Genomic DNA, 16,104 nt, shown 5'->3' with positions numbered 1-16,104 from the left:
ACACACACAAATACAAAAAAAGCAGCTCTGACAGTAATAAGGACGCTTTTATATTTTAAATTAACTATAACATTTTTCTATGTATTTTCATCAAATGTATCCTAAAATGCTAAACACAATTGTGACATCCTGCCTCGTGTGGAACAGAGATACCATAACGTTCATTTCAATACAATAACGTACAGCATATTGTGCTGTATAATAGAGTATAGCCGTAATGTGACAGAGTAATAGAAGTAAAATATATTTGTGTTAATATATGATAACCGTAGATATTAAGGGCAGCTGGTTGCTGATCAGATCATAAACGTCCACAGCAACCATAATGTGTAGCTGTAGGATTGGAACAATGGAAATTATGTGGCTGCTGGTAGGAAGAGAGTGGGGTGGGCCCTATGTGAAGCTCTAATGGAGTGACATAGGACATTTTGCATCTTATCCTGTGTATGATTATTATATGAATGTGTTGAATTGATTCCTATTGAGTTTGCAGTAAAATGCACTCTAGACGTTGAATTGTAGTAGGCCTAGTCATCCTGTAGATGGCAGATGAGTTTGTGTTCAGACAGCAGTGCCTCTGTCAGTGTCTCCAGGGTGAGCTATTCTGTTTAATCTGGTAGACTCCAGATCACTGCTGCTCTGACCCTCCGTCTTCTCAACAGCCTTTTCTTTACTCTCCCCACTGGACCTGACACACACACAAAATGTAATATTAGTGGTGGAGGCGTTACTACTTCACCTACATCTACACTCAACATCACTTTATTATGTCCTCTTACCTTGTATGTACACTGACTGTCCTTTTTATCATTTCCACTTACTATACCAGTCCCCTTTGTAAATCAACAGTTGCGGTGCTGAGAATGATCCTTCAATGATCCCCCCCCCCCCCCTCCCCCAAAGTGCTCTCCTGCCTCCAGTTTACTTTTTATATGTATAAAAAGGACTGTTTGTTAAGACTAAATTAAGTTACTCTCACTTCTTCTTGAAGAGTTTTTTAAAGGAGCTGCGGAAGCCTTTGCCTTCTTTCCTGCTGCGCTCACTGAGAGGGGTGTGTTCTCCTTCCTCGGACACGCCCCTCCACTTTAAATCCTCCCATAACGGGGCTCCAGACTCCTGAGGCAGGAAAAACGGATGAGTTCAAGCTTTATATTTGAACATCCAAACCCACCCTAATTGGTCTCATGAAATTTTTGAATTCATCGATTTCTGAGGTCTGAGTTTTCAGTGTCTTACCTTGTGTATTTGTGTCAGCTCTTCTGCGTCTGTGTGCGTTTCATGGCGGTGCTGTGGGCTGCTGTGCTTCAACCTTGATTTGCCACTGGATTTGCGCTCCAGTCTCGGGTGCACAGGGGTCTTGACCTGGTGGGCGTGGCTGTCAATACTCTCCAGCTGCAGACCATTCAGCGATTTGCTCTTCCTTTGCACAGCCTGCAGGGGGTGTGGCCTCATCATACCGGCCGAGTCCGGCGACACACATTCGCGGTTGAGCCTGTAAACGCCGCCTCTTGAACTCCGCGCACCGCCGTGTGATTGGTGGCTTGAGCCAGGAGAGGGGCTACAGCTCACAAAGGCTATGTCGATGCTGGAGTCAGAGGAGTGGGATGGGCTTGAGCAGCGAGAGTCTCCTCCGCCTCCATAAGGTAGAAATGCTCCCAAGGCATCGGAGAGGGCTGAAGATCCCACTCCCTCCGTCTCAGGGATACTGTGCAGCAGAGGAGGAGATTTATGGTGGGATTCGGCGTCTGACACGAAGGAAACAGGCGACAGGGCATCGCTATGGTAACGATGTGGCTCCGCCTCCCAGTCCGGATAACGACGAACTGCCGCCTGCTTGGTGCGTCTTAAACCGTGAACTGGATCACTGAGAGAGAGAGAGAGAGAGAGAGAGAGAGAGAGAGAGAGAGAGAGAGAGAGAGAGGATGAAAGGCTAAATAGAGCTAACTAAATGACTGACACATGAAATATCAGCACAGCGATATATGGAGGATTAACATTATGGTTGATATTTCCTTTTAACTCACATCAGTGCATTAGTGGTGCTGTAGTTTGAGGGGCCCTCATATTCTGTTTTATACAGCTGCTTTACTGAGGTTCTGAAACGTAACCATACGCGCGCGCACACACACACACACACACACACACCAACGGCACAACAACAAGTGCAAGTTCTTTGTGATATTTCAGTATTATATATATACAAACACACAAGGAGTGTTCAGTAAATTTCGGTATCAATGTAATCAACAACAAGACTGTTATACGGGTAACACATGTATGTTGAGGAAACTTGAGCATCACATTCTGTGGCTGTGTATTCCAAGATAATATTCCTCCACTCTAAAGCCTGAAATAAGCCCTGACTGTTTTTACCTGTTCCCAAATTTGAAGAAAAGTGTCTGTGGAAAGTGATTTTCTGATGATAGTGTTCAGTTTATTAATTCTGAATTTTTATTTATTTTCTTTCAGTGAATTAAAAAGCTAAATGCTGGATTAAACAAAGGTATAGATATTAAGGGGGATTGCATAAAAAAATATAAATAATTTTTTATTAGGAGTGTTTTACATCATACCTATGCTGAGAACAAATCATTTAAAAGCTAAATATAAATTCTCAGTTTTCATTATTTACTTATTGCCTTTTTTTAGAGATTCCATTTGACTAACTGATTTTCTGAAAGTTTAAGCATTTTTTATTTTATCAGACAGATGGTTGTTTGGTGTCCCATGTTCTCCGTAGTTTGTAGTCATTTTTAGATGTACGTTTTACATGTTATCTTAGTAATAGCCCCTGAAAGATTCATTCATTAATTAATCCATTCATTCATTATCTGGAACCGTTTATCCAGTTCTGGGGGGTGGTGGATCCGGAGCCTACCCAGAATCACTGGGCGCAAGGCAGGAACACACCCTGGATTGGGGCGCCAGTCTTTTACAGAGCAACACACTCTCACACCTAAGGACACTTTTGAGCCGCCAGTCCACCTACTACTACTACATGTGTGTTTTTGGACTGTGGGAGGAAACCCGAGCACCCGGAGGAAACCCACGCGGACACAAGGAACACACACCAAACTCCTCACTGACAGTCACCTGGAGTGGGACCCTGGAGCTGTGTGACAGTGACACCAACTTTTGTGCTGCTGTGCCGCCCCTTGAAAGATGAAACTCTTAATAGCTGTATGTATAAAAAAAATCAAACACAGTGTGGTTTCCGTTGTCATACCTGCTGAGTTCTTTGCGAGTGTGTGTGGCCCTCTCCTGCTGGTGTGTACAAAGGTTGTGTGAGCGCTCTCTCAAGGCATGTGCGTGTGAGTGTGTGAAGAGCTCTTGGTTGTGCTGGAAAAGCTGGTTATACTGTGTGGTGAAGAAGCGAAGTTGCTGCACACACACCAGGAGCAGGTAATAATCAGGATGCTCTGATTCTGTCTGCCGCAACAGACTCTGGATTACACACACACAAGCACACACGTTATTATAAAGTAACATAACATTATTACGAAGCAAAAAAGGCAACACTTTCATGTATAGAATGATACTAATCCAGTTTTATCTCAAATGTTGATAAAGAAAAAAAAAGTTTAGTGTCTGATATTTGCTTCTTTGTACTAAAACAATGAGGCTGTAAACACATCTTGATGCAGTCACCTGCAGGAGCCTAAGGTATTCTGGGATACGCTGGACCGGCTGGAGCAGAAGATTGTGCAGAGATGGGCGTGTTTCATCTCCGGTTATGTCACACTGAATTAAAACAAGCACAGCCAAAACACAAAGACATTCTTAAATTGATCTGATTGGTGACTTTCAGCTATGTAAACACTAAGCAGTTACTATGTGAGGCATCCATGCTCAAGGAAAATCATTAGTTACAGAGGTATAACGCTCCCCAGTATTAAGCCATGAAACAGTGGAACTATGTGCTCTGGAGTGATGATGTTTCATACAATACATTCTGGATTAATTGAAGCGATGTTTGCTAAGGTATAGATTTTCTCTTGACATTGGTGAGGACATATGAATACATTGCCCTTTTTTTAGCTCCTTATGTCCACTTTCTGCTTTTTTGCTGCCATCCTCACTTGCTTTTGAGAACCATGTGTCACCCACATTGCACCTGGGTCTTGCACAGTAAGTCTCACATATGATTGGAAAGCGCTGCTAACGTAGCAACAGAGTCTCACGTGACAGCAGGGAAAGGCACAGCCAATTACACTCGCCATTTGTGTTACAGGGAGGTAGGACTCGACTAGAGAACACATTTTAACCCTTTCTGCACCTCTAAATTAATGAGACATTGACAGATCGGGTTATTTTTGGAGGGGATCAAATTATTTGTGGGAACAATACAATAATCACTGAATATTGATGGGGACTTGTCATTTCCGTCCATGCTAATTCTATGCCCTTGGATGTTTGTAAGAAAGAGAAATCTGTGTACCTCTAGAATGCCAAGTGACTTTGAGGAGTTTGAAGAGAACATGCTGACCACTGAAAGACACTCTGGCAGCTCCTTTAGATACGACACATAGTGGTCTAGAAAGTCACTCTGTAAAACATACACATGCCCATTCATCAAACTTACCGTACATTACTATCAATTAACCATTTGAACCATTCAGGGGTGTACAGGATAAACTAATTCATGCCATTTTTTGAATGTGGATCCAGTTCTGTACCTCTTTACTGGTGAGTCTCAGAAATACATCCCCCATTATGCCTTGCCAGTGGCTCTTCAGCACACGCTCCTGTAGAAGGTGCAGCAGTTCTAGATGCTGCTGAATGAGAAACCGCAGAGAGGAAGGGAATGGCCTGAGAGAGAGAGAGAGAGAGAGAGAGAAATATGTGCACTCGTGTTATAATCATATTGATATCAGCATATATTTTCTTTTAAAAATTTCAGAGGCATTGTAAAAAACTTTGACTGAATTGTTATTTCAAACCAATATTTCAATGTTTCATTTTTATGTTTATTGCCCAGCTGACAGTGGGCTAATTAAGGTGATTCTGAATTTCTGAAATAAAATATTTGCATTTTGTGTGTGTGTGTGTGTGTGTGTGTGTGTGTGTGTGTGAGAGAGAGAGAGAGAGAGAGAGAGAGAGAGAGAGAGAGTGTAGGTGTGAGTGTGTTACCGTTTGTCTTTGACGTTGTTTTCACAGCCATTAAAACTGATGTTTGCTTTAAGCAGCAGAGACAAATAAGACACATACACTCTCTCAGACTCCAGCAGCTCTAAAGCAGCCACCTGTCTTCTACCTAAACACACAAACACACACACACACACACACACACACACACACACACACACTGTAAATCCAAAAGTATGCACACAGACCTTTTTCTGGGTTTTACCCTTTCCCGTCCACTCCTAGTTTAGTTGTGTTTAATTCTTACACACTATCTAAATCTATTCTGTTTCACATGATGCTACCTGCCTGGGAGTTTCCAGTGTTGAACTTCCATTACATTGCATTAGGAGCAGTTTGAAAACACATAAAGCTTCTTGTGTAGCCGAAGCAACTTGTGCTAGTCCTCTCTATGACGCTAAAGCAATGACATAAGTATTTGAATCTTAAATTTGAACCTTTCAATTATTAATTCATTAATTCATTCATTAATTCAGGGTCACGGTGGGACCAGAGCCTAGCTGCAATCACTAGGTGCAAGGCAGGAATACACCCTGGAGGGGGCGCCAGTCCTTCACACTGTGACACACACATTCACTCACACACTCACTTTTGAGTCACCAATCCACCTACCAATGTGTGTTTTTGGACTGTGGGAGGAAACCCACGCGGACACAGGGAGAACACACCAAATTCCTCACAGACAGTCACCCGGAGCGGGAATCAAACCCAAAACCTCCAGAACCCTGGAGCTGTGTGACTGTGACTTTTATAAACTTGAACATTTGAGGTGGTGAAATATTCAGATTTGAAAAACTCAGACAACTACCCAAACCCATAAATTCAAGTCATGAAAACTCAGATCACAAAAACATGAATTTAGGCCAGAGGTCAACCAGTGGGTTTCTGAGGGAAAGTTTTCACTTGGATTACAGTGATTAACTCGATGAATCTTATTTATCTAATTTTAAACCAGAATTTTTATAATCTGAATTTTTTATCTGACTTTTTCAAATCTGTATATTTCACTTCCTCTAGTTTATAAAATGCCAAACAAAAATAATTCAAATAAAAAAAATAATATGATAAATATATTTCAAATATTCAAAATTCAGATTCAAATACTTATGTCATACTGATTTTGCTCCATACCACTTCCTTCCAACTTGCTTACATTATAATGTGACCTAGCTAGTGAGTGGGAAGTTTTTTTTGATTATTGATTATGGTTTAAAAATATGAGCTAAAAATGTGACTCACTCATCTCTTGATTGTTCTGTTCTGTTAAGTCTCTGCTGTTTTTCCTTTCTCTCCACATTGGAGATCTGGAGCGGTTCCTCAAAACATCCTTCTCAGAGTCTTACACACACACACACACACACACACACACACACACACACACACACACACACACACACACACACACACACACACACACACACACATTAAAACAGTAACAAACCTCAGTTTGGTCAGAAACCCACTTTAAACCAAGTACCATTTCCTTGACTTCTTTTACCATACACATGTATTCTGTAAAAAACGCATTGTCCGCTTAAAAGATTTGTTTTAGGACCATGGCTTACAACTCTTCTTTTTGTTGCCCATTAACATACTAATAAACTAAAGTGATTTGGTTTAAACCTTTAAAATGAATTTGAACACGATTCAAATCTAACAGTTAAGAAAAAATAAATACTTTTTTTTTTAAAGAAATGTGTCAGGTTTTGTAAAGCTCTGAGAGGAATATGGATGAGGGCTTTTCAATGTTAAAACAAGGTGACTACATATGAAAAATGTAATTGTTTGTACTCACTCTGATTGGATGGCAGGCTGGTTATATAATGCTGAATGAGGTTCAGATCAATTTGGCTGCAGAGAGGAGCATGTCCATCTATTAAATCTTCCCCCCTAGAGAATATTGTAGCAATCACGCAGATCAGAGATTTATTTAAACCTAAGTAAGTATCTGTGTGTGTGTGTGTGTGTGTGTGTGTGTGTTACCTGTGTTGAGTATTCTGTAGTAACTCTACTTCTCTGTGGAGCTCTTTGTGGGTGCTGCTGAGATCAGAGATCTGAGCCAGAGCACTGCTTACATCCTCCTGCAAACACAAGCATGCTATTCTCTCACTATTTCCCTTTCCTTCAAGCACAGTTTGTTAGCTATGAAGTGTGGGGCTAACTGAAGTGTTTTGGTAAGCATAACCCTAACCCCCCGCCTTGAGATTCATTCTTAACTTTTAAAATATGATAAACTTTTCATTTTAATGCTGGTTAACTTCATTCTCAATGTTCTACAGTTTTCTCAGTCTTTTTAGAATCAGCTACAATTCATATTAGTAACATCCAACTATACTTTTTGTTATATAATAAGAGTATAAGAAAAAGAGTGTGCTATTAATTATTTTAAACTTGTGAATTTGCACAAGATTCAAATGACAACATGACTAGAATAGTCAGCTCTGTCTATGTTTTTATGTAACTGAACTGATGAAAATGATCTTTCATTCATTCATCGTCTGAAACCACTTATCGAGTTCAGGGTCGCAATGGGTCCTGAGCCTACTGGGCGCAAGGCAGGAACACACACACCCTGGAGGGGGCGCCAGTCCTTCGCAGGGTGACACACACACTCACACATTCACTCACACACTCACTCACACCTATGGACACTTTTGAGTCGCCAATCCACCTGCCAACGTTTGTTTTTTGGGAGGAAACCAGAGCACCTGGAGGAAACCCACGCAGATACAGGGAGAATTAAAAATAATACATTTGTATACTTAAATAGTGTTATCAAACCCTCTCAGCAGCCCTCGTTACTGTCAATGCTCACGAACTTCAACAGACTACAGGCCAATCACAGATGGGTTTGTGTCTCTGGTTTGCCTGATTACTGATGCTTTGCACGTGTTGTGTTGACGTTTGTTTGTAAGCAAACTTTGTGAATTGTCATTTGCTTCCTTGTGAATATTTATGCTTAGTGGGCATTACTGTATTTTCTGTGTACCCACCCCTAGCTTACCCTCGTGTTTTCCTCTTTGGATTTTGCCTTTACATCTGCATTTTGCCATTTAAACATACAGAGTGTAGGGCAGAATTACAAAGAGGAGCCTAGACACAGAACAAAACAAAAAAAAAAACTAACATCAATAGACTTGTGCATGTGTAAGTTACCTGTAGTGTGTTGAGAGTGTTTCTCAGAGAGAGGACTATCTCTCCCGTATCTCTCTGGTAGGCTGAGACTTTCTCCTCCAGTCGACTGTTGCTCTGCTGTAAGGCTGTGACCTCATGAACCACTGCACCAAGTCCTGCTTTAAGCTCTGCCCACAGGGCCTGCAACTAGAAAAGTGGGGAAGTGAAAAGTCACAAGTCCATTGATGGAGATGAGTTTGAATATTAAATAGCTTCATGCACAGTGCACTCATTAGGCAAACTCTAAAGACAAATTAACAAATGGCTGGAGTTTCTGAGCAGACTGATAAATCAATATGAGAAGTGGAGCTTTATTTGAAAAGGGACACAGTGTGACGAATCATTGGGGTTATTTTACGATCAACAGTTAATAAACTTTAAAGAGCTAAACAACTGCTAAAATATTGATAAATTTGGAAGTTCATTTGAATATTAACTCTAATAATGAGGAACAGTGTGTATTACATACAAGTTATGAATGTACATCAAAATGTATCCTTTGTTCTAAATTTATTCCGAATATCTTATGTTTATATACTGTAAAACAGGGGCGGACGCTCTAATCCGCAAAGGCCAGTGTGGTTGTTGGATTTTATTCCATTCAGGCCGGAGCATACCCGATTTCACCCCTTTAATTAGTTGGTCTCAGTAAAACAACGGATCATGTGACCTCCTGGTTGGATGGAATAAAAACCAGCAGTCACACCACCCCTTTGTGAATAAGATTGCCCCTGCTGTAAAAGAACACATTACTGAATACATGTAGACTTCAGTACTCTGCGATGCAATAAATCCACTATAATACAACCCTATAGTAATTCATTTGGAAGCAAAGAGGCCACAGAAACACATGGAAATTGATCTAAAGTGGAAAAGAACATGGAAAAGTGAATGAGAGTGGAAAAAGGAGGAGCCAAAAGAGCTAAAAAGTAAAAGATGATAAGTGAAGGTTCCAGATCAAACAAAATTTTGTCAAAAATCAAAAATCAAAAAAAATTGATTGTCTTTGAGATTTTAACAGCTTTGATTTGTGTTTTTGTGTCCTTAGTGACCTTATGCTTGAGTGGATTAGTTAATCTATTTGCTTGAATGGTGGCTTATGAGTCTTGTAATAGCAGATGATGTGCACACACACACACACACACACACACACACACACATTCACATCAAGTTCACCATCATGTGAAAACCATCAGAGAGAGAGAGAGAGAATGGTAGAAAAAGGATTGAAAGGGGCACTGAAGGAAGTTGTGTGCATCTCTACCTGAACCATGTGCAAGTCTGTATTATCCATATGTCCATCTGCATCTGAGACATGAAACAGAAACTTAATACACACTTCTTTATGAGGCTATAATGCTGCTGGAGCCCAGTAGGAATATTCAAAATGGTAGTCTAGGTAGCAATAAAATGTAGTCTATGTGTTCAGGTAGCTTACATAATTAATATTTTCTTTAATGAGCTTCCTGATTAACTGTGGCAAATATATTCTTTTCTTAATAAGTCATTGCTTGCCAGTGGCAGTTGGTGAACTGTCCAGAATGTCCATTCCACCACAGACATGGCTAAAACGGTCCACATGCTCCACTGGAGCACTGATTATGAGTGGCACTTGGATGGCAAAAATTAATATCAATTCCTGTGTCCTACTACCAATTGCCTCTTATGGACTGAATACCCACTCCTGGACAGTGGAAGTATCCCATTAGCCACTAGTGACCTATAGTGATGTGGTGGTCAGCCAGTGGCAACTGCCAGTGAATTTTTGGTGGTCAGTAGTCATTTTTAGGCACCACAGTTGTCCAAAGAATGTCCAGAAAAAACTCAACCATAGTGAACGAATAATGAACCCTATACATTCTGCCAACATTCGGTCACAGACGTGACACCTCAACCAGACATTTCTGCTTGTTAGTGTTTGGTTGGTCTCTGAGATACAGAAGCTCTAATCTTGTTACAGGTCTGAAAAATCCACACGTGTTTCTGTTCATCTTTCCACTGGGGGAAGACAATTCAGTGCTATGGGTCTAAAAGGATATGGAGCCACTTAAAAATACATTATTCAGAAATGGAAATAGACAACCCCCACCCTCAAACAATAATAAATAAAATTATTACAAAACAAATCCAGTGGTGATTTCCAAACACTAGATTGGCTGCACCAAATAAAGAAAAGCCTTTTAGTGGAAATTAAGTTACAATCATTAATCAAATAAAAAATATAAAAGCAATACGTATTAATGTAAATGAAATTTAGAAAATGTATAAATGCATAAATGTTTTTCTCTTCACCTTCGATTTCGCCGTTCTCCATTATCAACGGCTTCTAGATTCCAGTGTTTAATCCCAGATTTCTAAAATCCAGTTCTAGTATCTTCTCCTTGTTATAATTTACATCCTTGCGTCTTTCTCTTGACATCAGACCTCATAAGATCTCATATAAGCAGTAGCACATAGAAGTTCCTTCTTTTACTTTCTGTATCTCTCTCTCCCTCTCTCTTCCCTCTCTTCTTGGACATGTGAGTCTGATGAAGCATCAGACAAAAAGGGCCTTGTATTACAGTAACTGAAGAAATGAAGGGATGAAAAGGAGGGAGATGAAAGAGAGAGAGAGAGAGAGAGAGAGAGAGAGAGAGAGAAAGAGAGAGAGAAATGAACTGCTCTTCCATAAAAAAACAAACGATTTGATTTCCTCCTCAAGGTTTAAGGCAAATTTTCCATGAACTAGAGACACACACAACTTTATTACAAAACAGTCACGGACATCTTCAGTCACTTCCTACTTTACTGAGCAGTGTTGTATTAAAACTGATTAAAATATCTCAGCTATAGAGCAAAGCATGTACACTCAGATGTCTAGGTAAAGATAGCCACACACACAATGAAACAATACAAAAATTAAAACTAAAATTCACACCTGGATATATATAATTTGTGCTTTCCAAAACAGCATAGTGCTGTACACATCATGTGGTGTTTCCCATTCTCTAGCTCTTTATCAGTGATCGGGTTATGATCACAGAGCTGTTTTTTTTTTCAGTTAATTATTGGGTGGTGGTCGAGGTTTGGTTTTTATTTTTAAACATTTATTAAAATTATTATTAATTTTATTGTAACTTTATTCCAGACATTAATTTTGTTGTCCTACTGCATTCTGGATACTAATTGTATTAGCTTAATTTATTTTACTGGGCCTTCCTAATGCCTAAAGCTAATTTTATAATTATAAACTATAATTGTTGGCATTCATCTGCAGTAAAACTAATAAGCTAAACTTTTGAACTGTAATGTGACCGTATATGGACTCTGCTTTGGGCTCCCCCTCTTTTTTCTCTCTCCCTCATCTCCTTGTTTCTCTGTCTGTGCTTTTCTCTCTCTGTCTTCCTAAGGGTAGGAAGCGTTGTTCTCAAGTCTTATACAACTCCTGACTTTGTACCGCAGTCATGAGCTCAGCTGAGTGTTTTGTGTGTGTGTGATTTTCTCAGAAGGTCGCAGTCTTCTCACAAATCAGAGCTTCTGCACAGAACAAAGTTCTGATTCTTACCGTAGCATATGCGGGCCCATGTGTGCATACACTGGTGTGTGCTGACACGTGCGTATAAGTGTGTGGGTTTGTGTGTGTCAGTGCTCTCTCTTAAAAGCATGACGAAAGGTTCATAATCATTTGTTCACTATTTGATCACACGACATTCTATAGGAGGGCAGATTAAAACCTTCAAAGATATCTGCGGTTATCAGCCGTCTCATACAGGATGCAAGTTACACATTTGCAATAACAGAATATATATTAAAATTTTTTATTGAGATTTACATTTTAAAGCTTAAAAATACCTTTTAAATAAAAAATTCTCCACAGTTTTTCCATTTCCAATTTCACCAAGATACCCACCAATCACACATGGCTATCAACCTCAGAGGGAGACAGTTTGTTCATGCCTCTTCTGTGATTTGTAAAACCAGCCACTGTTTCTTTTTTTGACTGCTGCTGACACAATGTCATTGGAGTTTAGTACACCTGGATAAGAACACTAACTATCTAAAGGTCTTATGTGAGCCAGCAGCTGTCTGTGCTGGCTTCATTGTGTAGAGTGAATCTATCTCACCAACCTAAAGTGACAATACAAATATGACACAACCATGATGATTACATTCAATATATTCTATGTATTTTTATTTTACAAAATTCATTAAGTTTTTCCTGAACGTCTAGAAGATCTTAAGGGTTTCCTTAGTGATGATATTACACCATATACCATATTTAAAAATACATACAATGACATACAGTGTATCTGATCTTCATTTTTTCATGGGCACTGTTAGAATCCCATCAAATAACAATGACTTTATACATCGCAGAGTTAGACAAAATCTACAGAGGCAGCATTCATTTATTGTTCATGCTTTTACTTAATTGTGGTAAAGTTGCAAAGATTACCTACAAGATTTTCCAAAAATTTCGTTAGAAAGAGCAGATTCATAGGCAGCCTTTCTTTGTTAAAAAAGAAAAAAGATTAAGTAATCCCTCTTTTCAGAGACAGACAATGAGTGTTCTGTTATGAGAGGAACACACAATTACTTGTTGATCCGAAAACACACTGTGACTGAAAAACAAAATAGTCTTACTGTATTAAGGTCTTACTTTTACAGAAAATGTTCAGTGTGTGTGTGTGTGTGTTACATGTTGAGTTTGAGTTTGAGTTCCGGTGCTGCTTTCTTGTAGAAGGTTCCGGTCCACACATACCCCTCAGAGTCAGTGAACTCCCCTTCACCCTCAAATCTGAACATGAATGATAAGGAAATATGAGCACACAACACCCAGATAAAAAGATACATTCAGCCAATCACAGAATCATAAACCAGGTCTGAAATGTGTTTATTATGTATTCCAGTAACACCATTCATTCATTCATTCATTATCTGTAACCGCTTATCCAATTCAGGGTCGCGGTGGGTCCAGAGCCTACCTGGAATCATTGGGCACAATGATTCCAGGTAGGCGGGAATACACCCTGGAGGGGGCGCCAGTCCTTCACAGGGCAACACAGACACACACACATTCACTCACACCTATGGACACTTTTGAGTCGCCAATCCACCTATCAACGTGTGTTTTTGGACTGTGGGAGGAAACCAGAGCACCCGGAGGAAACCCACGCGGACACAGGGAGAACACACCAAACTCCTCACAGACAGTCACCCGGAGCGGGAATCGAACCCACAACCTCCAGGCCCCTGGAGCTGTGTGACTGCGACACTACCTAGTAACACCATTAAGACAAGGTAAGACCTTTGTTATATCTAAGCTTACATTACATCACTGCCCTCAAACACATTAATGGAGACTTTAAAGTCAAAGATGGGTCAATATTTTATGTGAGTTAAATTCAGAACCCTTTGTTGTCACATTTCATATTGAACTCATTTTAAAATACAGATGCAGAACCATATCTGACATGTTATGAGAAATTTTGATAAATATAAAAGTATAGACTCTAAATTTCAAATTTGTATGTGCAAGCAAAGACATTTATTGCAATAAGAATTTAATAAAAATGTTATTGTTGTCTTTACATTTTTGGCATGTTAAAAAAGCGAATACAGAATTAAACTTAATATATGTATATATATATATATATATATATATATATATATATATATATATATATATATATATATATATATATATATATATATTGTTCAATAAGCATAATAAATCTTTATTCCTAAATGTTATGGGAAAGTCACAAAATAATGTGAGGAAAAATAATTCGACATGGATGAGTGACAACCTTCCAATAGCTGAAACATAAAATAAAACTGTCATCATCATTGGTGTGTGACCTGTTGTTGTTAAAGGTTCCAGAGTAATTGGTTCCGTCAGGAAAGGAGTATTTTCCCAAGCCGTGGTACATGTTCTCCCTGAACTGTCCTTCATACATTGCCCCTGAGGGATGAGACAGGGTCCCACTGCCATTCATCTATAACAAAAACAGCAGACCTCATTTCCCATAAGGTTGGTCAATTTTCCTTGTCATAACAGCATAAGCTTTGAAAGTAAAATTAAAATTTATGTGTCAGGAAACATTAAAGCAATTTATTTAGCTTTTTGTTGCCAAAATATTTCAAATTGAAAAAATACAAACATAAACTCACACACTTGTACCTTATCATCACTCCATTCTCCAGTGTATGTTGTTCCTGTTGATGAGATCTGTGTGCCAAAGCCTTGTCTTACAACCACACCATTGGGGGTGCGAACACACTCCCCCTCTACAACACACACGCAAACACAAAATAAAAGTGTGTACAATACACATGTGTAGGGGAACTAGTTTCTCTCACCCTAATTTAGTCATGTCTCATTTCCAGTAGGTAGGTCTCCTTCATCACCCTGAATGTGTTAAGCCTGGCACAATTCATATATACATCCACCTCATCTTTTCATGCAGCAATACTAACTTTAAATTGATTTAAAGAGTTTCTTTGGGTATCATGCTTAAAGCTACCAAGTGTATATATGCCTTGACACTCACCATACTTGTCTCCATTTGGAAAAATGAATGAGACCCTCAACAAACCATACTCTGAAACACAACCCAGTAAACAATTAGCCGTTGATTCAACGTTGAAATAACGTAATGACTGCCGTCTAATCAACGTTCTCTTAAGGTTGAAAATGAAAGTTGAAAAGACGTCCAAACACAGACATTGAAAAGACGACTATTAGACGTATTTTGGACGTCTATTTACGTTATTAATTGGTCCCGAAATAAATTACTTGTATAAAACGCGTTTTGGACGTCCACTGACGTTATCGATTGATCACCACTTAACTAACTTATTAAGATGGATTTTGGACGTCCATTGACGTTATAAATATGTCCTTGACGGACAGAATACTTTTAGACCTATTTTGAACGTCCAGGGACGTTCCTTGTTTACTGGGAAAGGTCATTTATAAATCAAATCTATTTTAATACGTTTTAGACTATACTGCAGAGATGTGAACGGTGTTTACCTGATGCCTCCTCGCTTTTCACTTTCTTTTTTTCTAAAAGAAAAATCATGTGGTCAGTAACGGGCTCCATTCAACCCCTAAATAAATGCACTTCAAAAAGCATTTTTGTAATTTATAACTGAAGATTTTATTTTTGGATGTAGAAGCCCTTATTGATCTACGTAGGGAAAACATAGGAGAAAGAAGCCGTCTGCTGAAAGCTGATCCCAATGAACTAAAGTCTAAAATAATTCATTATTTCACCAAACCATTTGTTAATGAATTTGTTTTACATTTTTCTCCATTTAAACCTTTGAGAGCTCTCAGTGCTAATCTATAACACTAGTCCGGTTGGTGTCGTGAGGTGAGGTTAAACACTTTTAAAGAGCATTCGAACGCTTCAGTAAAGTTAAGGTAATGACACTCACCAGACATTTTGCACATAGGATTAACCCTAAACCACATCAGTTAAATACAGCTCCCATTTCAATCTGTTTGTGCGGAAAGGACTCGGGTCACCATGGCAACAGATCAACAGTGTTTCTTTAGTGCACTACAGAGGTCGTGAAATTCCGGTCCTCTACACCAACTAAAATGTTATATCTATAGTCGTACGCCTCTGAATATGAATTTCTTCGCAATACACATATGGATGCTACATAACGTGAATCCCTTCAGCGTTATATAGATATGTATTTAGCGAGTTATATTTCTGTGTCTTTTAAAAACTTTTGATTAATGGACACTCAGTGTTTTTTAATACCTTGACCGCCTTTGTCCCTATGTAC

General features: G+C 39.2%; 2 protein-coding genes across 3 annotated transcripts; both read right to left on the bottom strand.

The window, feature by feature from the left end:
• Positions 1-8: 8 nt before the first annotated feature.
• arhgef33 (Rho guanine nucleotide exchange factor (GEF) 33) lies at positions 9-10,633 on the bottom strand. Its single transcript, XM_066671763.1, has 15 exons — positions 10,612-10,633; positions 9,584-9,627; positions 8,302-8,466; positions 7,127-7,226; positions 6,941-7,045; positions 6,385-6,483; positions 5,131-5,254; positions 4,677-4,809; positions 4,439-4,546; positions 3,649-3,741; positions 3,227-3,444; positions 2,025-2,096; positions 1,237-1,864; positions 980-1,116; positions 9-688 (listed from the first exon to the last, which is right to left on the bottom strand). The coding sequence occupies exons 1-15, from the start codon at positions 10,631-10,633 to the stop codon at positions 562-564; spliced, it is 2,175 nt and encodes a 724-aa protein (XP_066527860.1). The 3' UTR covers positions 9-561.
• Positions 10,634-12,545: 1,912 nt separating this feature from the next.
• Positions 12,546-15,967, bottom strand: morn2 (MORN repeat containing 2). Of its 2 annotated transcripts, XM_066682216.1 has the most exons (6): positions 15,745-15,963; positions 15,338-15,370; positions 14,853-14,903; positions 14,483-14,589; positions 14,161-14,297; positions 12,546-13,096 (listed from the first exon to the last, which is right to left on the bottom strand). In XM_066682216.1, the coding sequence occupies exons 1-6, from the start codon at positions 15,779-15,781 to the stop codon at positions 12,994-12,996; spliced, it is 468 nt and encodes a 155-aa protein (XP_066538313.1). In that variant the 5' UTR covers positions 15,782-15,963; the 3' UTR covers positions 12,546-12,993. The 2 variants fall into 2 exon arrangements, with proteins under 2 accessions (XP_066538313.1, XP_066538322.1); XM_066682225.1 differs by lacking the exon at positions 15,338-15,370 and having other exon boundaries at positions 15,745-15,967.
• Between the last annotated feature and the right edge of the window lie 137 nt (positions 15,968-16,104).

The sequence above is a fragment of the Hoplias malabaricus genome, chromosome 1 (genome assembly GCF_029633855.1).
Source record: "Hoplias malabaricus isolate fHopMal1 chromosome 1, fHopMal1.hap1, whole genome shotgun sequence".
NCBI lineage: Eukaryota > Metazoa > Chordata > Actinopteri > Characiformes > Erythrinidae > Hoplias > Hoplias malabaricus.
The sequence above is the reverse complement of the archived record's forward strand: the minus strand, read 5'-3'. Positions and strand labels throughout refer to the sequence as shown.

Coding starts and splice junctions, on each gene's coding strand:
- arhgef33 (XM_066671763.1), bottom strand. CDS start 10,633: ATGGAGAACGGCGAAATCGAAG. Junction 7,046..7,126: donor ACAGAATACTCAACACAGGT/AACACACACACA, acceptor TGATTGCTACAA/TATTCTCTAGGGGGGAAGAT. Junction 2,097..3,226: donor ACTCGCAAAGAACTCAGCAG/GTATGACAACGG, acceptor GTTACGTTTCAG/AACCTCAGTAAAGCAGCTGT.
- morn2 (XM_066682216.1), bottom strand. CDS start 15,781: ATGTGGTTTAGGGTTAATCCTATGTGCAAAATGTCTG. Junction 15,371..15,744: donor TCCTATGTGCAAAATGTCTG/GTGAGTGTCATT, acceptor TTTTTCTTTTAG/AAAAAAAGAAAGTGAAAAGC. Junction 14,298..14,482: donor GAGAATGGAGTGATGATAAG/GTACAAGTGTGT, acceptor TTTTTGTTATAG/ATGAATGGCAGTGGGACCCT.